The 23,409-nt window shown below is 34.7% G+C and overlaps 2 protein-coding genes across 4 annotated transcripts in view; both read right to left on the reverse strand.

Moving 5' to 3' along the window:
* Positions 1 to 321: 321 nt before the first annotated feature.
* Positions 322 to 3,359, reverse strand: LOC106062574 (probable serine carboxypeptidase CPVL). Its single transcript, XM_013220869.2, has 2 exons — positions 3,251 to 3,359; positions 322 to 1,892 (listed from the first exon to the last, which is right to left on the reverse strand). The coding sequence occupies exon 2, from the start codon at positions 1,884 to 1,886 to the stop codon at positions 543 to 545; it is 1,344 nt and encodes a 447-aa protein (XP_013076323.2). The 5' UTR covers positions 1,887 to 1,892; positions 3,251 to 3,359; the 3' UTR covers positions 322 to 542.
* Positions 3,360 to 18,765: 15,406 nt separating this feature from the next.
* The window catches only part of LOC106062836 (uncharacterized), a 35,069-nt gene continuing 30,425 nt past the window's right edge, over positions 18,766 to 23,409 (reverse strand). For all 3 annotated transcript variants that reach the window (XM_056005042.1, XM_056005044.1, XM_056005045.1), the window contains exon 9: positions 18,766 to 19,122. In XM_056005042.1, coding sequence (XP_055861017.1) covers positions 18,964 to 19,122 — 159 coding nt within the window. In that variant the 3' untranslated portion in view covers positions 18,766 to 18,963. The remainder of the gene's footprint in view (positions 19,123 to 23,409) is intronic.

Raw genomic sequence — 23,409 nt, forward strand, 5'->3', positions numbered from 1 at the left:
CCTGCCTGGGTGGTCCTCTTCGGGGACCGATTTTGAGTTTGTGTTTCCATACAAACTGTCTTTTGTAACCTTGGGTTTTTTTACATTTATTTTTTCTTTTAAATTACCAATTAAAATGTATAATTGTTAGTATTGCTGCCTTGTCCTTCTTATTTATTTATAGAACTGAATTAATTTTCATTTTTTGGCACTGGTTGGGTCGAGTATTTTTAAAGGGAAACAAAATTCATAGAAGTTTTTTTAACAATGTTTATTGAGGATTTGTTCCATTATCATCATTGTTATTGTTGTTAACAATGTTATAACCATTATTAAGATACTTTTAAAAAAAAATACAGGACAAATATTCAAATATATAAATCTAATGAAAATTAAACCAAAAATGTATTTAAATATCAAACAGCAAATGGTTTACTGTACAAATACACGACTACATAGATGTAATGAGAACGTAACAAATCAATATTTATACATATTGTGGAATATTGTCTTTGAGGTAATAATTTATTATGCTTGTAGGAAAACATTCATCTTACTAGTATTTAATGGGATGTATTTAATATGCAGCCATATTGAAAAAATTCCTCCATCATGTGCACGGTATTTTCCGGTTGGTCATTTGACATATACATCCCAGCATTATGGAGGACAACTCTGCACAAGTGCCCAACGTGTGTATAATAACCTTTAACAGTATCATCGTCTCGCCAGAGAGTCCGTCGAGCAGCATTGTAGGCAGACTGCATTGACCAGGGCGTGGCCATCAGAACTGCTTCAAGACCAGGGGATGAAATGACACCATCAAAGACACCGGTGTAAAACAAGACCTTATAGTTATCTAGCAGCGTCACCAGCTCTAATTCTGGTAAGGGGAGATAAAAGTCAAGGGCTGACTGACTGTAAACGTCACTACTGCATAGTTCAAATGTGTTATTTCCTACGTGTAATAAAAACTTCATAGTGTCCGCTGACATGATGTTTCCGATTTCGACATCCGGGGACCAAGCGAATGTATTAATGTTCTCCAGCGAGAGATTGGACAATGTATAGACTAAAAAACTGATGTCCAAAACTTGGGTTTTCTCGTTCCGAACTAGAATAGTTTCAGTTTCCCTGGTATATTCTACTAGCTCCTTATTTGTGATAATACCCAGTGAGTAGTAGTACTGAAAGAAATGTCTCAGTTGAGTTTTGGCGTCAATCAGTGGACTTCCCGCGTATACTCCCTTAAGTAAAATATTGGAACGATTTGCTTGGATGTCTTCGTGGATCTTATAGGCGACACTTGCAGCATATTTCAAAGCAAAACCCGACCCTCCGATGTACAAGTCGTTTTGTTTCATCTCCGGAAACATTACGTAGAACTGTTGAGTAAAGTCGTACAAATGTTGAGTGTAGTCGTTCTTTGATGTCTTTATACCTCTTTTACCACTGTCGCTGTGACTGTAACCGACACCAACAACATTGTCAATATACAGCATTGAAAATGTCTGAGCCCAAGAATTGATCCGCCTCTCGTAGGCATCTTTTCCGATAGAATCTTTGGTCAGTTTCAAAGGCCCGTTACCATAAAACATGTTTAGCACACTAGAGCAGCCAGGGCCACCAGTTAACCAGATCACAAGTGGAGCTTTGGGGTCAGAGTTCATGGCTGGGATAAACCAGAACCACAAATGATTTTTAAGGAGCTGATCCACTGTTAAAAATCCGGAATAGCTGGTCGGTATAACTTTAGTGAGGTCATCTACGAGACTTAGTTTCCTGGCTGTTTCTATGTTACCCTGTTCCAAGTATGGAGTAAGATGTAACGGTTGATTGGCTACACCATTGAACAAGCTAATGATCAATATCAGTAGAATGGAATCTCGTGAAAGTGGTGTTCTCATTTTTATCTGTAAATAAAGAAATTAATTATCAATAGAACATCAGAGTATTTATCTATCTGTCTGTCTGTCTACCTGTCTGACTATTTGTCTGTCTGTCTACATGTCTGTCTATCTATCTATCTATCTATCTGTCTGTAAGTCTGTCTGTCTGTAAGTCTGTCTGTCTGTCTGTTTTTTTGTTTGTATATCTGTCTGATTGTCTGATTGTCTACTTATCCGTCAATGTATTCATCTATCTATATTTGTCCATACCTATTTTAGATTGAACGTCGCTATTAATAGTGAGATTTTACCAGCGTTTAAAAGATTACTTATAAGCGGTTCTAGAATATTATTAGAAATACAATATCTAAAAAATTGTAACAAAATCTCAGTTAATTAAAGTGTCTTGTACTATGTATTGATGACTTCAGCTCATTGTGTATTGCTGTTCTGAGGTCATTTAAGCTTCATAATGAGCAAACGTTAAACGGTAAGAAAAAAAAAAGTTATTTCACTTCTCAATTTTGTAGATGAAATGGTTGAACCATGGCCCCTAGCTTGAAGTCTAAAATGTATTTCTTATCTTAATGTACCGTGGACATATTTTTGGTCATTTCAATATTTAAAAAACAATTGATTTTTAATGTTCTAAATTATAAATTACATTTACATTTTAGCGTGAACCCCATTTCATTGCTAACTTCTAGGGTGTTCATTAAAGGTTTTATTGTTCGGTAGTGGAAGCAAATTATCTGATCATATGAACATTTCTTAATATAAAAAAAACACTATTTCTAAAGTTAAAAAAAAAAAGTCAAAATTTGTAAAAGCCTTTTTTATATATAAAGAAAGGTTATCTAAGGGAAAGAATTTCTCACTTACAACATATTGAAAGATTAACTTCCCTTGTTGGTAACAAACAAAATAATTAATTACCAGTAATTATTTTACTAATTTTTTTAAAAATTTATTCATGTCCTAATTCTCGAGAATAGGTGTGGGAGAAATAAGGTGTAAAATTTTATTTTTACCAGACTGCAGATGATAGACAAAATGAGTTGATAAAAGCTTTGTAATAAAAATAAAAAACATTCTCGATCTTATCGTCATTATCTTATCTTATATAATGCAGACGTTACTTCAAAAACGTTTACATAAAACTAAAGAACCTATTGGCTTTTTACAAGATTTCTATGTCATGTCTTCCAAAATAAGACAAAACGTAGTAGGATATACTTATATACAAGCGTTGACTTCCCATTCTAATCTATCTTATTATAAAGTCACCTTGACATACCTAAGTTTAATCACTTATTTTGTTAACAATAAAGAATGCGTTTCAGATACATATAAAAAATACCCACATTGAGTAAATGACTTACCTAACAAACTGTATTGTGCAAGCAATGAAAGGAGCAACACAATACAATTGACGTAATAAGATTGCTTCCAATGAATTTCCCTCATAATGGTATTCAGATCGATGGTCCAGATAACTTCTACACAGGTGAATTTAAGCTTCAAGTTTAATGATATAATCATACACTCCTACATCATACACTCCTACATCGTACACTCCTTCGTCACGACAGGCTCTGTTCGATCTGTAGCAAGGACGACCATTGTCAACAATGTTTCTCAGACTTCTTTCATCGCCCCCAGGGGCGTAACTAGGATTTTTTTTTCGTTTGGTGGCCCGGGTAGCTTGACCTCTTTGAGGGCCCTTCATTTTGCGTAATCATTTATTTTTAATGTAAAGAACATTCTTTGGGGGCCCCCTGAAGTAGGGGCCCGGTGAGATATTCAAATTCTCCCCCCATCTCCCCCACCCTAGATCGCCTCACCCCCCCCCCCCAAAAAAAAATCAGTCATTACATTGTAGTGGTTCTCAATCCCCTGACCTCTTTAGCCAGCCAGTCGGTCGTGGAAGAAGCGCTGTAAGCCAAGAGCATTCATGCACAAATGTCTCACTGTAAGAAGAGTGACAGTCAGGTGAAAGTAAATTAAGAAATGGCCTTGCGATGGACAAGTCAAAAATAAGTCTACCTACGTTTGGGCTGTATAAAGAGAGACAGACGTGGTCATTGGTACAAATGGTGTACCTAACAAAATAGTGTACACAAATGTTTTTTAATGAATTTTTTTAAAGCCAAAACTTTATATATATATTTCCATTAACTCCCTATGCCTCACTTGGTCATTGACCCGGATACAATAAAACATTTCGCGACAAATTTCGCGACACATTTCGCTCCACGATAACTCCACTAAATGTCGTTGGACAAAACATCTTTTTTTTGAAGTAACGTCTGTGTTATATAAGATAAGATAAGAAACAAAATCTGAGAAAGAAGTGTCATCCATCTATAATATTTCCAATACATTTCTTTTTGATATAGCAATACAACTCTTCCTTTATTCCTTTATGTAATCGCTTGTTTGATTTACTAGTTTCGGGTGTTCTTTCAAAATTAAAGATTACTAAATCCTTGTCCAAAAGTTCCCGCAGAACATCTAAGATGACTTCAGGCAGGGTTACCATCGGGATGACAGTCTAGAGCGCATACAACACAAGCAGACAGGTTCTACACCTAGTTAACATAGTATTGAATAATATTGAATATCTAATGAAACAATAAATCAATGTAGCTTTTTTTGTTTCAATAGAATTTCCAGGACTGTGTATAAGTGTGTTTATGACAAAGTAAGGTTTGAAAAGTATGTTTTAATTATGACATTGGTCACCCAGTTGTTACATAACTGTTTCAAAGACTAATTCACAAATAAGAAAGCTTAATTAAATTGTTATATGCTGTGTGGTGACTAACAAAGTACTCTATTGATACAATTTTTATGTCAATTGTAATTTTAGTGTGATCTTTCCTTCTATCATGTTTATATCTCTAAAACCATGAGAGCAATAGAAAAGTACTATTTTAGTTTGAGTTTTTGGCACATCGGCACAATTTAGGCCATGTCGTGTCATACTATTTTACCATAACTTTTTACTTCTAAATTTTAGAAGCTACGGCTACTTTCTAATTTCTGAAAACGAAGCATTTACCAAAATTAAATATCAACATTTATTCACATTCTCATTCGTTTGGTGTGATTATTTAGCCATTGCCCGGTTAAACCTGCCGGAGCAAGAACGGAGGCCGATCCTTACAAGGAGACCCGTTATATTCCTACACCATACAGTGGCTAACTGCAAAAGGTCGTCTCGGAGGAAGCGGTAAAATATTATAAAACCTGATTATCAGTTTCTTTTTAAACAGATGTATTTAACAAAATATATTCGTCTAGCAGACCCTGTCCTAATAACCATTAACAACTCACTCATCATTAGCCTCCGTGAGCCGTAAAACAACCATGGTTCATCTCGAACACTTTTTCGTATGGCTGTGGAGCCCTATTTTGGAGAGACACTCCCGTCCACATGTATTGCATGTCAAGGTGGCTTTCGCTTTGGTTGTAGAGGAGCTGGCCATTTTCCGTGAGGCACGCTTTTCTTCAAGGGTCATGGCCCATGTTTTCTCACTCTCTATAGCTTTTTTGGTCACCGTCTCTCTCCAACTAGTTTTGCGGTCAAGTCAAAGGCTATCTCTTCCCAGTGACCATAGACAATGCCCAGGCTTTCATCATTAACAACTATTCTGCCTTGTAAATGACGAGAGAAGGAACAATTAGTTTTATCGCGGTTGTCGAGTGGTTAAGCGCTTGGCTTCCGAACCTGAGGTCCTGGGTTCAAATCCCGGTGAAGACTGGGATTTTTAATTTCGGGATTTTTAGGGCTCCCTTGAGTCCACCCAACTCTAATGGGTACCTGACTTTAGTTGGGGAAAGTAAAGGCGGTTGGTCGTTGTGCTGGCCACATGACACCCTGCTCGTTAACTGTTGACCTAAGAAACAGATGACCTTAACATCATCTGCCCTATAGACCGCATGGTCTGAAAGGGAAACTTTACTTTTTTATATCAAAACTACAGTATTGTTGTGGTTGTTGTTTTCTATATTTGTTATACCATTTTTTTCTTTTTCTTTTTTTTAAAAAGTTTCCAACAGACCTTAAAAATGTGAAGCAGTGGGAAAGGGTTAATAAAAGGGTGATATGAGTTTCGACAATACAAGAGCCAAATAAATTTATTTATAGGAGAGCACTAAAGCTAATGATTTCTACAGAAGACGGTGCGCAGAATGTCCATGAAGGTCTATTTTTTTATGAATTCCACTCATTACTGACTACAAAGAAACAGTATAGAGTTTGAATTGTCGTACGAGTTCAAAATAGCCAAATTTAATATTTAGATGATCATATTTTGTAAAAGTGTAACGGTGAAACCGTTTTTTAGTGTGTGCGCAATTCGTCATTAATTCTCAAAGATATACATGAATTGTAGAAATTATGAGAAAATCGTTAGAACTTTTTTCAAGATCGTATCCACCCACCCACCAAGTCTCCAGGAAGAGTTTGATGTCTATTAGGAGGAATTTTTTTTAAAAATAGGACGTTTGATAGAACTTCACAGAGATATAGTCGAAATCTTTGCTTAGTCTTGTAGGCAAGATATTTATTTGCTTAGTCTTGTAGGCAAGATATTTGTTTAGTCTTGTAGGCAAGATATTTGTTTAGTCTTGTAGGCAAGATATTTGTTTAGTCTTGTAGGCAAGATATTTGTTTAGTCTTGTAGGCAAGATATTTGTTTACTCTTGTAGACAAGATATTTGTTTACTCTTGTAGGCAAGATATTTGTTTAGTCTTGTAGGCAAGATATTTGTTTAGTCTTCTAGTCAAGATCTTTGCTTAGTCTTGTAGGTAAGATATTTGTTTAGTCTTGTAGGTAAGATGTTCGGTCCTCTTATTCAACGTTTGATTAACACAGTATAATGTCATCCCGTTACCTTCTGGTGATGCTAACTCTGTTTCTAATTGTTATTCTAATTTTGGGTATCATTGCATTGATTCAGACATTTTTTTTTATTTCTTTTATATACATTTTATTCGTCATTACATGAATATAGCGCATTTGAGAAACCATTCATAAAGCAATAATTTTACCAATATTAGACCTAAACAACTAAATCTTCTTGTCTGTGCGGGTCTTTTATGTAATTATCGAGACAGAGAAACTAAATCTCTGGACATTATTAGTATTAAACTGTGGGTAATGATGTTAAAGGCATAAGCGCGTATTTTCGTTCTGCCTATAGAGCAGTGGTCCTCAACGGGGCGCTATTCACCTTGTGAGTTAAGATACCAAGGCAACATCTTAAGAAAAGTTTAGCCCACAATTTCATTTCTATTTGAATCTAATTATAAACATTGTAAGTAAAATACAAACCCATGCCGAGAATAAGCGCGTCTTACAACAGTTTTGTGAAACAAATGATGAGAAAGATGTTACATTCTTGTAAACTAAAGTTCGCTGGATTTCGAAAGGAGTTTGTGATAGCTTGTTTTTTAAGCTCTTAAATACAATATTTGAATTTTTTAAACACAGGAAGATTCAACGGTTGGTGATGACTTAAAGCAGGCTAAAAAATTGTTTTACATGGTAGGTATCTAACGCAAATGAATGAAATCAACCTCCGACTGCAAGGAAAGAAATTGACTTTCATTGATTAAATCATTTTCTCTTTTATCGAGATATTAAATCTATTTTAAAGAGTTTCACAATCTCACAAAACTTGTTTGTCGATAAATGAATTACTGCCTAAGGACATCGATATCTATGCATTCACATAACAATGCTCTATGAAGACATTCTTTTACGATTCACTTCTAGGATGTAAATAAAAAAAAATTAATACAATTATTAAACATCTGTTATTGATGTTCAAATTGAGTTGCAGAAAAAAATAGATTTACAAAATTATGTTTTTAGTCAAAAGAATGTTAATAGTTAAAAGAATGTTAATAGTTAAAAGAATGTTAATAGTCAAAAGAATGTTAATAGTTAAAAGAATGTTAATAGTTAAAAGAATGTTAATAGTTAAAAGAATGTTAATAGTCAAAAGAATGTTAATAGTCAAAAGAATGTTAATAGTCAAAAGAATGTTAATAGTTAAAAGAATGTTAACCTAGGAGGCACACCAGAGATGCGGCTGCATTTAAATGTTTCAGGAAAATTCCAAAACTGTGGTCGAAAATGGAATTATGTTTTAGCTTTTCTATCAACCTACATGGTTAACCTAGATTTAGTACGAAGCAAGCTTAATGAATAAGCAAAGAAATAGACTGGATGTAGCAACTAGAGGAGACCTTCGCCTTGCCTTGGCTAACTTACAGCTTGCAATTTCAAATTTTGTCAGACTGCTGGAGGCACAATGTTTCCATTAGCCTAATTTCATTTGGTAGTGAATTCAGCAATAATAATGTTTATATTAAAAATAAAACTAAATTTACAATTATACCTTCAAATATAGAGAAAATATAGAGCCTTTATGAACTACAAACAATCTTAGGATAATTTTCTTTCTATGTGTCTTCGGGTGACCTCTCATCCTTAAATCCTTTGAATGCCTACCTATATTGATGACTTTAATCGAGTCTTGCCAACCAATCTGGAAGGAAGGCAATAAAGAAACGTTTATAGGGACAAACAAAAAGAAAGAGAAAAAAGAGATTGTGAAGAGAGAGACACCCAGCACGTGGGAAAAAATGTAAATATAATGAGATTTAAAAAGACCAAAAAAAAACAAAACTAAAAATACCCGGATGTAAAGAAAATATGAAATGAACGTTGGGAAGAGACGGAAGAATTGATTAAAACAATTGGTTATTTACAATAATCACGTGATACAAGTTATCCAAAATGGCGTGAGGGGGTGGTGCGGCCAAACATTGAATTCTCTTGGGATTGTGGATTGCTTGCTATGAATGATGAGGAAAATATTCGTTCATTCAGCACCAGAAATAGACAATATGGTTTTATGATTTTGTTAAACTGTTGATGGTCTGTTCGTATAACTGTTGATGTATGCGAGTTCGTTGATAATTCAACAACAGATTGAACAATGAAGCTAAATTGAATCAATCACAGCTGATAAACCTCAAACACTTGAATGCATAAGGAAAAGGGCACAGTCCTCTGTCGTTGCTAACTTGGTGGCGTCCTTCCTGCGCGTTACTACCCTATTTCTAATTCTACTTTTTAATTACTCGCCACGTCACTACGGAAAAACCCGATTAAACCCAACTTCTACTCGTCTTGTGTCATAACAATACATTGATGTGTACTTGCCGAGGACTTTTGCTCATGTCAAGTTAGAGAGTATATCCGTAAACAATAGAGGGTATTATAAATATGTGACTTTGTCTTTGAATTAGTCCGACCAACATGCAGGCTCTGCGTTACTTACAACCTTTAGTTATTGACTTGTTTTGTTTGTCCATCGTTAGCGTCCCCACTCAATGGAAAAAGTCGCTATAAGTTTTGTGTAGTCTGTCTGTCTGTCAGTCTCGTTTAGATCTCAAAAGCTATGAGAAGATCTGATTATTCTGTTTTGCGGTTTGCAAAGCTTATATGCTTCGAACATAATTTTGTCATCCGAACGCGAACCAAATTATTTTAAAACAATTTATGTAAGTCATTTTAAAAAATATATAATGCACCTTTTTGGCAAAGTTAATATCAACTCAATCTGTCCGTCTGTCTGTCTGTCTATATGTTTGTCTGGTTAAAAGTTTGCACACGTTATTTCTCCCCACTACCGGATCCAGAACTTTGGAGTGGGGGGGGCGATTTTTTTTCCAAACCCTAACCCTAACGCCCAGTAAACCCTAACCCTATGCATAAACGTGCGTACAGTACATACACACACACACACACACACATACATATATATATATATATATATGGGAATTTTAAAAAAGCAGCATTTCTCAACCTTCGGCGAAAAACAAAACAACTGGGGCAGCCTTATAAGGTTCTCTTGTGGGGTTCGTGGCAAAGCCCCGACGCCAAAAGCGTTTTCTTGCTTTTTTCACTGCAGAAACACATTCTCCTGACAAGTACAGCTCTTTATTCATCAATGGAGTTCGGGGCGAAGCCCCCGCGCCAAAAGCGTTTTCTTGCATTCTTCACTGCAGAAACGCATTCTCCTGACAAGTACAGCTCTTTATTCATCAATGGAGTTCGGGTCGAAGCCCCGACGCCAAACGCGTTTTCTAGCATTCTTCACTGCAGAAACGCATTCTCCTGACAAATACAGCTCTTTATTCATCAATGGAGTTCGGGGCAAAGCCCCGACGCCAAACGCGTTTTCTTGCATTCTTCATTGCAGAAGGGCCTTCTCCTGACTTCTACAGCTCATCATTCATCAATGGAGTTCGGGGCGAAGCCCCGACGCATAAAGTGTTTTCTTCTTCTTTTCACTGCAGAAACGTATTCTCCTGACATCTACAGCTCAATGGAGTTCGAAGCTCATTATTCATACTATTAAAAAAGGACCTTTTGAATAATGTTGTAATTGAAAATTATTTTCATATGAATTTATAGGCCCTTAATACATTGCAAATAAAACAGATTTGTTCCTTGAAAAGATAGGATACTCCACATATTTAGATTTTGGCTTTGGGGATCCCCGCAGAAAAAAAAATTATTCAATAAATAGTATTCAATAAAATAAAAGTATAAATTGTGAGTTATAGTCCCAATTTATTTAACTAGAAAAATATCAGATTGAGTAAAGGTTCGTAAAAGGCGACTATGTAAACATTATTTGAGTTTATAACTCATATCGATCATGACTCTTATACTGAAAAAATTATAAATTCATGTGAAATTAAATAAACTCTGTCTGGAAATGGGAGGGGCGGTAGAGTGAAAACCATTAATCCTCGCTCCTTATATAATTTCTGCTAAAGATTGCATTTGGCATTAAAGAATAGTGGTGGGACGACTCGATATAAGAATTTAATTTATAGTGTATATAAATTATATTAGTGACCGATTTTTTAAATTTTGTAATTTCTTAACTATAATACAAAAAGAAAAAGTATTGATTTGTCCGATGGGGGAAATGCGATTGCATGTATCGCCCCTCCCACCTGGTACAACCCTTTTTCATTTAAATGTACTAATGATACAATTTGAGATTAGATTGTGGTACGACATAATATACAATGGGTCACATATCAATACGTAGTTTTTATTATATAGATGTCACCACCTCAAAGTTGGTGCCATAGAGTAGAAACCCTAATTCTGTATTGTGTATGTTAATTCCATATTGTGAATCTTATTCACAACCCATGTTGCACTAAGGTGAACACTTTTGACCTTAGGTGAACCAGAGAGTTAAAGAAAGTCAGTCCACATAGAGATCTTGTAGCAAGCACTTGTATTGAGTCACTTAAGATATAAGCAGTAGAGTTAGATGTTTAAAGTAGTTGGTTATTGAATAAGTACTAAGTTGTGATATTCGTATATTACTGTTGGATTAATACTGACCATTCCTGGGTCGAATTGTATGGTGTATTCACTATGTGGTGTTATATTAAACTTATTGTATCTGCTACACCCAGCGTCATTTCATTATTCAGTGATTTGTAACAAGAACCCAATGTCACCACCACGCCTACATTGATAACCACAGCCACATTCATAATATATAAAACCACTCAGTGACATTTTATGGTGTCAGAAGCGGCCGAAAACGACATTTATGGCAGCATTGTTCAAAGTCACTTTAACATGATATGCTGAGACTACCTGCGTGGACGAAACTAGACAACCCTGATCTTACAACCTGTGTGGATGAAACTAGACAACCCTGATCTTACAACCTGTGTGGGTGAAACTAGACAATCGTGATACTACAACCGGTGTGTGTGAAAATCTAGTACTACAAGTCATTCAAGTCATCGTTTGAAGACAGCTGATATATGGTCAGTCGAAGTAGCTGACATATTCAAGAATCATCTACATCGAGTGCTCGTCATAATTCTAATGACACACTCCTATTGTCGCTGTCTAACAGCACAGTTAATAAGAGAGCGCTCTCACTCTTAGACCTCTCTTGTCGTCACTACCTAAGGTCATTTTTAGTTATTTATATTTGTTTCAGCAACTGTACGAAACAGTGGATTACCTATCAAGCACATGAATTATTTATTGGATTACTTGTCAACTATATGAATTGTTTAATGGATTACCTGTCAAACATCTGAAGTATTTATTGGATTACTTATGAACTGTACCATTGTACTGTGGATTTAACAAGTGGATTACTTATGAACTGTACCATTGTGCTGTGGATTTAACAAGTGGATTACTTATGAACTGTACCATTGTACTGTGGATTTAACAAGTGGATTACTTATGAACTGTAACATTGTACTGTGGATTTAGCAAGTGAATTACTTATGAACTGTACCATTGTACTGTGGATTTAACAAGTGGATTACTTATGAACTGTACCATTGTACTGTGAATTTAACAAGTGGATTACTTATGAACTGTACCATTGTGCTGTGGATTTAACAAGTGGATTACTTATGAACTGTACCGTTGTGCTGCGAATTTAGCAAGTGGATTACTTATGAACTGTACTGTGGACATATTTTATGTGGAGCATCACCGGAACTTTCTGGACAAGTCAAGCATCAAGTGAATATTTAAGGGAAGTAACTTTAATTGCCCTTTAGTATTAATGAGTATTGATTAGTTCTCTTTGAACTACACCACAATTTTTTTTCATTGTTTACATCTGTATTTATATATACATCTGACCTGTAGGGACTAAATTTCATTATCTATTGAGTCTGAGCATTTATTTTTTTTTTCAAAGTCAGCATCCAGGTATTGGTAGGGACTCTTTAGATAAAGTAAATACTTGATCGTATAGCTGTACTAGTCAAGTTTGTATTTCGTCATATATCAAAAACTCTTTTATTGTCTTGTTGACATTTGTTGAATTTTCTTTTTGCGTCATTGTTATTATTAATTGTAATTCTTTTGTCTACTATTTCTACTATCTTGTAATGTCTCTTTAAAGCAGACTGTTTAGTATCTATAGTGTATTTATGTTTGTCTAATTACTTATTAATATATATATTTATTTTACTTCTTATTTCAACCTATTTTTTATTATTATCAACACTACACTACACACTTGATACACTATGGGATATATTTTGATTTGAGATTGTGACAAGATTGATTGTATATAATATATACTTTGAGCACATTGAACTATTTTGATACTATTGATACATTGATCACTATTTATCAGACTAATAAGGCTCACATAATTGTGAATTATTTGTTGCAATAAACTTTTACATTGCAAGGGGAGATACAAGAAATACATAATCATATAATTGATCAGTAAAGTATTACATTATGAACTAGACAAAGTACCAAGAATAACTTAAGATACCTCATAACCTCAATTGTTTCGCACAAAATATATATCTACTATTACCTGCAATTACTATTTGAGCTATAATAATTATTTATCGTACAATATTCATTTACAACTACCTAGTGTACACATATCTATTAATTAACTATATTACTAATTTGAATCTTTGAAAATGGCTGAGTATGAAAAACTAATAGAGATAGTGGATAAACTAAAGTTAAAAGAAGATGATAGAGCTGCATTCATTAAAATTGAAATAGATAGAATTAGAGTAGAAAAAGACAAGCAACGGGAAGAAAGGCTACATGAAAGAAGACTGAGAGAGAAAGAACAAGAAAACTTAGAGAAAGAAAAAGAACGCCAGCATGAAATAAAATTAAAAGAACATGAAGAAAAAATGGCAAAACTAGCAAAAGAAAACAAAGACAATTCAGCAAGTCAAACTTCATCTCATCATCAGTATCATAGCAAATTTAGGAACTTTGACCCAAAAGAAGACACATTGGAAAATTTCATTATTCAATTTGAATACATCTGTCAAACAGCAAATATGAATAGTGCACAAATGGCTCAACAACTTCTAGCTAACCTAAGAGGTGAACCACTAAACATCATCGACACACTAACTATGGAGCAAAGAAAAGACTACAACACAGTAAAACAAAGACTTATTGAACATTTTGGCAAGACAGAGGAACACTATCGAAAACTTTTTAGGGAAATAAAACTAGCCAAGAATGCAGATTTAAAAAGAACAATACATGACATGCGCCAGAACATGACAAAGTGGCTACAACTCGCAAACTGTAACTTAGATGACCCCAAACAGATCTTAGATTTTTTTCTCATTGAGAATGTGTTAATAAATGTTACAGATGCAGCATTCTCATTCCTGAAGGAGAGAAAAATAAAAAATGAAGCTGAATTGATATCAAACTTAACAACATACAAAGACTCACACCCAAACATCACCATTGACAAAAGGGAATTATACAATGTAGCTGCAACAGTGACAGAAAACCATCCAAGATCTACAAATAAATTTAAATATGCCAAGAGCATACAATGTTTTTTCTGTGGCATACTGGGTCACACCAAAGCAGAGTGCAGAAAGAGAATGGCATCAGAAAAACAGCAATATGTAAATAGAAACCATAAATATGGAAGAGATAACAGAACTTTCCAGAGCTTCAGTCCTAACTACAATAGATCCTATCAACAACAATATAACAGAAGAACATGGCAAAGCTACAGTCCAACTAACAGTAGATCACATCAAACAAACAGAAGATGGCAAAACAACAGAATGTCTAGAAGAGATCAATTTCAAGATAGACAACATACTTACCACAATAACAATCATACCAGACAAAACATAGCAGCTGTAGCAACTGAAACACCAATAGAATATGAAACAGTAGCATATATACAGACAAAGGTAGCCAAATTAAAAGTGTATCCTGCCTATGTGGATGGCATTAAGGTATATGCATTACGTGACAGCGGCTGCACCTCAATCATTGTGAAGAAATCACTAGTAAAACCTGAACAGATACTTGAAGACAAGGTCACACTGACTTATGCGAATAAAGACTTATGGGAAGTATGTGAAACAGCATTAGTTTTCATTGAATCACCATGGTTCACTGGTCAATACAAAGCCATAGTAATGAACAACCCAGCTGAAGAACTAATTATAGGGAACATAGAGAATATAGTTGAACTATCAGAAGAAGCCTTAGTAAAATGGGCTAATAGTGTGAATCAAGAAAACATTGAGTTAGCATCAACTACTAATTCACATGAGTACAACAATGTCAGTATACATGAAGCAACTAAACAGTCAATTACAAATACAAATAAAATAGATGTAGAATGTCAAACTCATTTGCTAACAGAAGCATCTAAACTAAATAAAGATTGCCAAACAATTAACACACAAACAAATGATAGTGAAATACAAACAGATGAAATACAAATAGATGATAAAGATAAAGCTGAAAAACAAGAAATACAAAATGACATTAACACTAGCTCACCTAAAGTAATAATAACAGAAGAAATATTAGCCTTGACATTTAAAAACAGCAAACAGATAGAAGTATATGATCTAGAAGTCAATTATCAGGATGTTGTATGCATAGTTGATGAAGAATCCACAATCACTTTTGTAGAGCCCAATTTAGTAGAAAAAGAAGATTATTTGAATGATATAGCCATTGTAACCTTACCAAACTCTAGAAAGATAGAATGTAAAACTGCCATAGCTGAAATCAAATCACCATTTATAAAAGGGAAAATAAAAGTTGTAGTACTTGAAAATACTATCAGTCCAGTAATTATTGGATCTTATCCAAAAGTTAAAGTGCATCAAAAGCCAGTAATACATAAAACAATATGGTTTTATGACCTGTCTGATTCTGATTTTCAGAAAGAAATTTTTCAAATAGTACAAGATATAACTTGTGATTTTGGATATAAAAAAGTTTGGAAACATCCAGAACTTGGAGAGTCAATGTGGGTACAAATAAAAAACTTTGGCCATTACAAAGAGTTATTACATAAAATATATGGAACACCAATTAAGGGACTCACAATTAATATCAGTGTTGTTGACTTAATACATCGCATCTGGTAAACATTGAGCATTATTCTGTAAACATTGAGCATTATTTTGTAAACATTGAGTACTATTTTTAAACATTGAACTAGAAACCATTTTTTTAAACGCTATTTGTAAACAAACTTTGGAATTTGATTACTTCATTGTAACCTACATTTTTTTCACATTCTTTTGTCAACAAGAATAACATTTTTGAACTCAACAATGTAAACAAACATTGAATTTTTTCCAAACTTATTCAGTACCTAGCTTAATTTTTTCCATGCAATGTAAACATTATTTTTTCTCATTGTATTGAGAACAACTGTGACAAATTTTTTTCTACAGCTATTGTAAACAAAATTGGAATTTTTTTTACTATGTCATTTATCACAGTTATATAACTTAGTCACATTTTTCAATACTATTGAAAAAAGGAGATTGATTCATAATGTAACTTATTTATTTAATGTCAATAAGGGTAATGAAATATTGACATACACTTGTATTTTTTTGAAAACATTTTTGTCAAACTATTCTTATGAACTTTATTTTTGTAACAATCATTGATGTCAACAAGAAGATCCTTGTAAACACACTTTTTGATATTTCAAGTGCTGAAAGAGACCCTTGATATTATTTTTTAAATTGGACTTGCATTTTTTTTCACAACAGATTAAAATAAATACAACTAAACCATTATGATGTTATGCTTGTATATATATGCTTGAACAAATTAATGTAAACTCAAAGATTGTATCAAAACTGACACATTTTCTCAGTTGAATCTTTTTGACAAAAGAGTTTTTTGAACTTTGTACTCAATAATTATTTGATAAACAATGTAACATTAAACTTTTGCCATTACTAGCTACAAATTATTTGAACTGTCATATGGAGAAATACTTAATTGAAACATAAGGTGCATGTAACAAGCACTATGAAGGATACTTATTACTTTGATTTCATGTTGATACTTTTGAGCAAACAATATTTTGATACTTGAATTATACATATTTACTTGTGTAATATTAATGCACAACAATTTTTTATGGAGATGTCAAACCTCATATTGAAGTAAATGGATACATTGAATTTGTAACAATGCTCATTAAGCAATTTAATCTTGAATTTTGACACATATTTTGAATTTTTCTATACTTATCACTTACATATTGAGACTTACTTGTAACATTTTCTACATGATTTGTACATAGTGTACTATTGGTGTTAAAAAAAAACCCAGACTTCTAACATTTCTATAGTGTCAAAGATTTTTTATAAATAGATATTGTGAATAAAAACTTGTATTAATTTTTCACATTGTGACATAGGAGATTGTCATTGAAATTTTTGTCACACTTTGCACATATTATTATGAAAAAGACTTGTAAATATTGAACACATTTGAACATTGATGTATATATTAGAACTACATGTAAAGAATTATTTGAGAGGTTAAGTATTTGACTCAGAGAATTGTTTGAATTGCCTTACAAGAATATGATGAATTAGAGAATTTTGACCTTGTATGAATTTTTTTTGATTCAGCAAATATTTTGTGTAACACTGTCATATTATATATTTTATTGCAAGTTTGTAGTTCTATTTGAACTCTGCAATTGTACATTTCATAGACCCCAAGAATTCCAATTGATCCTACTTAGAATAATTATGTCGTCAAGCTGAAAAAAAATTTTGAAGAAATTTTTTTTCAAAAGGGGGGTGATAGGTAATGTCACCACCACAAAGTTGGTGCCATAGAGTAGAAACCCTAATTCTGTATTGTGTATGTTAATTCCATATTGTGAATCTTATTCACAACCCATGTTGCACTAAGGTGAACACTTTTGACCTTAGGTGAACCAGAGAGTTAAAGAAAGTCAGTCCACATAGAGATCTTGTAGCAAGCACTTGTATTGAGTCACTTAAGATATAAGCAGTAGAGTTAGATGTTTAAAGTAGTTGGTTATTGAATAAGTACTAAGTTGTGATATTCGTATATTACTGTTGGATTAATACTGACCATTCCTGGGTCGAATTGTATGGTGTATTCACTATGTGGTGTTATATTAAACTTATTGTATCTGCTACACCCAGCGTCATTTCATTATTCAGTGATTTGTAACAAGAACCCAATGTCACCACCACGCCTACATTGATAACCACAGCCACATTCATAATATATAAAATCAAACGGTGACAATAGATATTCAACTAATTTTGTTCACAAACTATGATTCTCCACAAAAATAGGACTGCCCCCCCCCAGCACTCAGAGGGCTAGAGTGGGGAGGGCAGTACATGCAATCGCCCCCCCCCCTCACCCCACCGAATCGGCCAAAATACCAGAAAGGGAGCGACATAGTATAAAATGTATATATTAATTCAACTAATTTTGTTCACTAACTATGATTTGTCCATAAAATTAGGACCGCCCCCCCCCACTGAAAGGGTTTAGGTGGGAAGGGCAGTAGAGGTATTCGCCCCCCCCCCCCCCAAACCAATCGGCAAACAGGGAACGACATAATATAAAGATCGGTAAAAAAAATCAATAACAAGTTTCAACGGTATAGATATTAAATTGATTTCTATTAGCAAGCTGTGATTTCTACAAAAAAATTGGACCGCCCCCCCCCCCTGGATCCGCCAGTGTTTCTCCCACACCCATTCTCAGATCAAGTTAAAATTTAGCATAATTATTCATTGTCATAGACATACAAGAATCAATTTTTAAAAATCAGCAAATTGATCAATTTATTGCTGGTAATTAATACTTCAGTATTCACATATATTTGTTTTTTATATTGATTGTTTAAAATCTAACATTCATTAGAATTTAAAAGCAAAATGATCGCTCTATAAATTGTATAAAGCAAGTATTATTCAATTACTATTTTTATTTTATATTTTTTCTTATTTATATCAATATTTAAACAAGTTTTAAGTTCGTAAAGTTTTTATTTTTCATTTTTAGCCGAAACATATTCATACAATGTTCTAACAATCTGCTTTGTTTTAATGTACAGAACAAAAAAGTTTTATTTTCTATGGCTAGAACTAGCTATGGATTTCATCAAGCTTTAGATCTTCATCGGCATCCTCTAAATATTACAACTTTTTCTAAAGTTGTAGTTGTATCCAGCTGTAGTAGGCAGCTGTGTTGGTGAAGACCGCTGGGATGCCCGGCATGGCACAGCCATTACCGTATGATATCACGCCAACCACGTTCCATGTGTCCGTCGCGCTGTCCAAGCAGAAGAGAGGTCCACCAGAATCTCCCTGAAATACAGAAATACAGAAGAAATAGCATAATGTTATTTTGTACTAATGTAATAGGTAACAATACTAACAATGACACTATGTCTTTTGTATGAACTCCTTTACCAACATTTGTTGGTTTGGTAATTATAAAATACAAACATTGTTTTATCATCCTAGTGAATTAAATAATTTATCTTTTTTTTTCTTTGTATTGGGATCTTAACATTAAATATGTTGACCTAAAAAAAAGTGAAAAGAAAACAATATAATATGGTATAAGATTTAAATATCCCCTCTTGTACAGATATATCACATTTATCGCAATATGTTTCTAGGAATTACCTTTACCTGCTAACCTGGTAGAGAATAGACGATTCAGGAAGACGGTTCAAGTTTTAATTTTACAAGTAAACTGAATGTGTTTCTCAAATGCCTGCCTGTGACAGGTTGGCGAAAGTGACGTGTGTTTGGCGCGTTTAATGTCTAGGGGATGATTATTTTTATTTTTTTTCAGCATATAAATCGGGAGCATGCACGCAACGAGACAAGCAATGAAAGAGAGATACAAAGTTAAAAATGAAGAATATTTATTTACATAAATATTTACATAGAAGAATAAAAAGGAAGGGGGAGGGTTTGCATCTATCTCTAAGCAATACTATGTTTAATCATCACTCTTGCACGTAATAAGAGAGTATGTCACTTTGTCTTCTGAACGTAGCTGGTTGTCCTGTTGATGTCGCAGCTGGCTGTGTCCTGGCTTGAGGTTCTGCAGCTGGAGGTGGCGCTCTAGCGGATAGAGGGACGCCGGTGATTCAGTGCTTGTGGAGTCTCAATCCAAAGTTCTGAGATCTGTAGTGGGCACAGTAGGGTGGGTGGCCGGCTACCATGGGCACAAGGTTACTGCGGGCAGAGCTGATCTGCCGGGGGCAGTGTAGTTGACAGGATTAGTCCAGTGAGTTGCAGAGGGTTTGGCGTAGCTATGACGTCTCGCACAGATCTGAGTCTATAGGGACGTCGCACCTAATAAGTTGACAGGTGGGCTGTCGAATAGGCGAGCTAGTAGATCCGATAGCGCCAAGTAGTAGAGTTGAGTAGATCCACGTAGGCAGTAGAGGATACTCAATAGCTAATAGGCAGTTGACTAGACAGACAATGCTAAATAAATAGGCAGGTGAGTGATCCGCTAGATAGTTGAGTAGTGTCGAGTACACACTGAACAGCAAATAGATGATTGATCCAATAAATAGGCAGACACCTGAGGGAGGCACCAGGTATTCCTCTAGGAGTAAGAATAAATGATATATTCCAGACTCAATTGACAGCGATATAGAAATGAGAGGGTCTGGCTTGATTTAATCTACCTTATATATAGGCCCGGAAATTGTGGGCGGAAACAGGAAATGTCCTAGGCTAAGAATTATCTTACACGTGGGTGAAGTCCGACAAGAGTCGCACCTTAAAGCGTCACGAGGCGTGTTGGTCCGAGTGATCTCCTAGATCAAAGAGAGACCTGGGAGAGGGGGGGGGGAAGAAAAATTGACTCGCATTCCACCCAAGGTGGTGTCCACTGCGGCTGTCAGACATCCTGCGGGTGAGATCAAAGAGACTGTGTTTATCTTTACCCCGGTCAAGGGAAGATAAATGAAAGGACGCCAATGTGGCGGACCAAGTCTAGCTCGAAGAGGTAAAGGTGGGGCGGGTGAAGAAAGTGGGGATAGGACGGGGAAATAACTAAAATAAAATAAATAAATAATAGTAAATAATGATTAATGATGTGATAAATTTGAGTGACTGACAGCAAGCTTTTGACTTGTCACACTGCCCAAGCAACAAAATAATAAAAGCTGAAGTACAAAAGACATGTATTTAGCAGGCAGGCGACGAGGAGAAGAAACACTTCAACGTGAACTGAGAATGAGTCTTGGATGTTTTTGAAAAAGTGCTGGCTGTTTAATGAACGTGTGACAGATATAAGTGGCTAGAAACAGACTTAAGTGGCTAGAAACAGACTCTAGTGGCTAGAAACAGACTCTAGTGGCTAGAAACAGACTTAAGTGGCTAGAAACAGACTCTAGTGGCTAGAAACAGACTTAAGTGGCTAGAAACAGACTTCAGTGGCTAGAAACAGACTTTAGTGGCTAGAAACATACTTTAGTGACTAGAAACAGACTCTAGTGGCTAGAAACAGACTTTAGTGGCTAGAAACAGACTTTAGTGACTAGAAACATATTTTAGTGACTAGAAACAGACTCTAGTGGCTAGAAACAGACTTTAGTGACTAGAAACAGACTCTAGTGGCTAGAAACAGACTTTAGTGACTAGAAACATACTTTAGTGACTAGAAACAGACTCTAGTGGCTAGAAACAGACTTTAGTGACTAGAAACAGCCTTTAGTGGCTAGAAACAGACTTTAGTGACTAGAAACATACTTTAGTGACTAGAAACAGACTCTAGTGGCTAGAAACAGACTTTAGTGACTAGAAACAGACTCTAGTGACTAGAAACAGACTCTAGTGACTAGAAACAGACTTTAGTGACTAGAAACAGACTCTAGTGGCTAGAAACAGACTTTAGTGACTAGAAACAGACTTTAGTGACTAGAAACATACTTTAGTGACTAGAAACAGACTCTAGTGGCTAGAAACAGACTTATGTGACTAGAAACAGACTCTATTGACTAGAAACAGACTTTAGTGGCTAGAAACAGACTTTAGTGGCTAGAAACAGACTTTAGTGACTAGAAACAGACTTTAGTGACTAGAAACAGACTCTAGTGGCTAGAAACAGACTTTAGTGGCTAGAAACATACTTTAGTGGCTAGAAATAGACTTTAGTGACTAGAAACAGACTTAAGTGGCTAGAAATAGACATTGTCAACTATATACTTCTGTGACAAGAAGCCTAAATGAGGTCTAGTTCATTCATAGTTTTGTGTTGTTTGGATAACATGAACTTTTTCTTTTGTAGATTTTTTATTTAGTATGACTTAACAAATTATGAAGTACAAACCAAATAAAAAGTTTTTTTTTAAATATGTATTCATTAGGAATTGTATAGTCTTTGCTAATCTAGGTATCGATCAAAAGTATATTAAATGTAATGGATATTCATATATAGTTAACATATCAATGTCAAAATTATCTTATTGTTTTCTTAAAAACAACAGTGTCAGGGTTTATCTTATCTTACGACATTGAGATCAAAATGTACAAAATGTAATTGTTCTCATAGTTGTCCATTTTCTGGTCATTCACTTTATTACACAAGTTGACTTGAAGTGGAAACAAAATGTCACTGAATGTTGCGTACTCATTATTTAAATCTCAAAGCTACCAATTTGTTGATGGGTTAACTTAAGTTAAACACTGTACTCATCCTTAATCATCGGAATCGAAGACATTGCCATTATTATTATTTAGATTATGAATAAATATTATTGATTTTTATAACAACCAAAATATATGAGACACTGAGATAAAGTAAACTAAACTTAAATTACAAAAGGGCTAGATAAGTATTACCCAGGATAACAGGTGCTTTGACTCGAACTGAATTGTGTTCAGCGATTGATTATGTTTTTATTATTGTATTGTATTCGTCTTAATAATGTATACTTAAAATAATACGTCCAACCAGAATCCTTCAGTAAAAAATCGACTATAGAACATTTCATAGAAATGAGATGAAAGCCTGAACCTGGTAATGGTAACTATCGACATTTGACGGCTCCCTTCGTAATTATTAAACTTCTTGTTTGCTATCAACGTCAACTTTTGTTGGCCTCTCGTGTGTTACCTGCGTTTGACTTATCTGCATAAGTGCGGAATAGCCTAACAGTCGTAACGATATCGCCCACACGTCGCTGCCTGGTCGTACGATATGCGCGCTGAACTGTCTGTTTGGACGTCTTGACGATTCATGGTTTATACCCTGCCCGCTGCCATCTCTCGTCGCTCTTAGTGCGGTTTTGACTAGGAAGATTATCTTCAGAATTTGAAGGAACATCTGAAACATCTAAAGCAAATAGCTGTATCCAAAGGAACGGCAAGTTCCAATACAGTTTGGAATCAGCTGCGGCATCACAAGTTTGGCCAAGAGTTGCAAGAACCGCTTTGCTACCTTTCAAGGGATCTCGAATTCAAATCCAAATTTGAGATGGGTCGACGCCTAAATTCAGCACATAAAACCTCCGGGTCATCCCTCCTCAAGCAAGTTCAACAATTTTTTATCCATGTGTGGTCGGAACTATGGAACTCTAATAACCCAGGGTAAATCTGCTGGATAAAGAATACGTACTGTAC

The sequence above is a fragment of the Biomphalaria glabrata genome, chromosome 11 (assembly GCF_947242115.1).
Source record: "Biomphalaria glabrata chromosome 11, xgBioGlab47.1, whole genome shotgun sequence".
Classification (NCBI taxonomy): domain Eukaryota; kingdom Metazoa; phylum Mollusca; class Gastropoda; family Planorbidae; genus Biomphalaria; species Biomphalaria glabrata.

Bases quoted from the DNA above. Each gene is read 5' to 3' on its own strand.
- LOC106062574 (XM_013220869.2), bottom strand. From the start codon at position 1,886: ATGAGAACACCACTTTCACGAGATTCCATTCTACTGATATTGATCATT.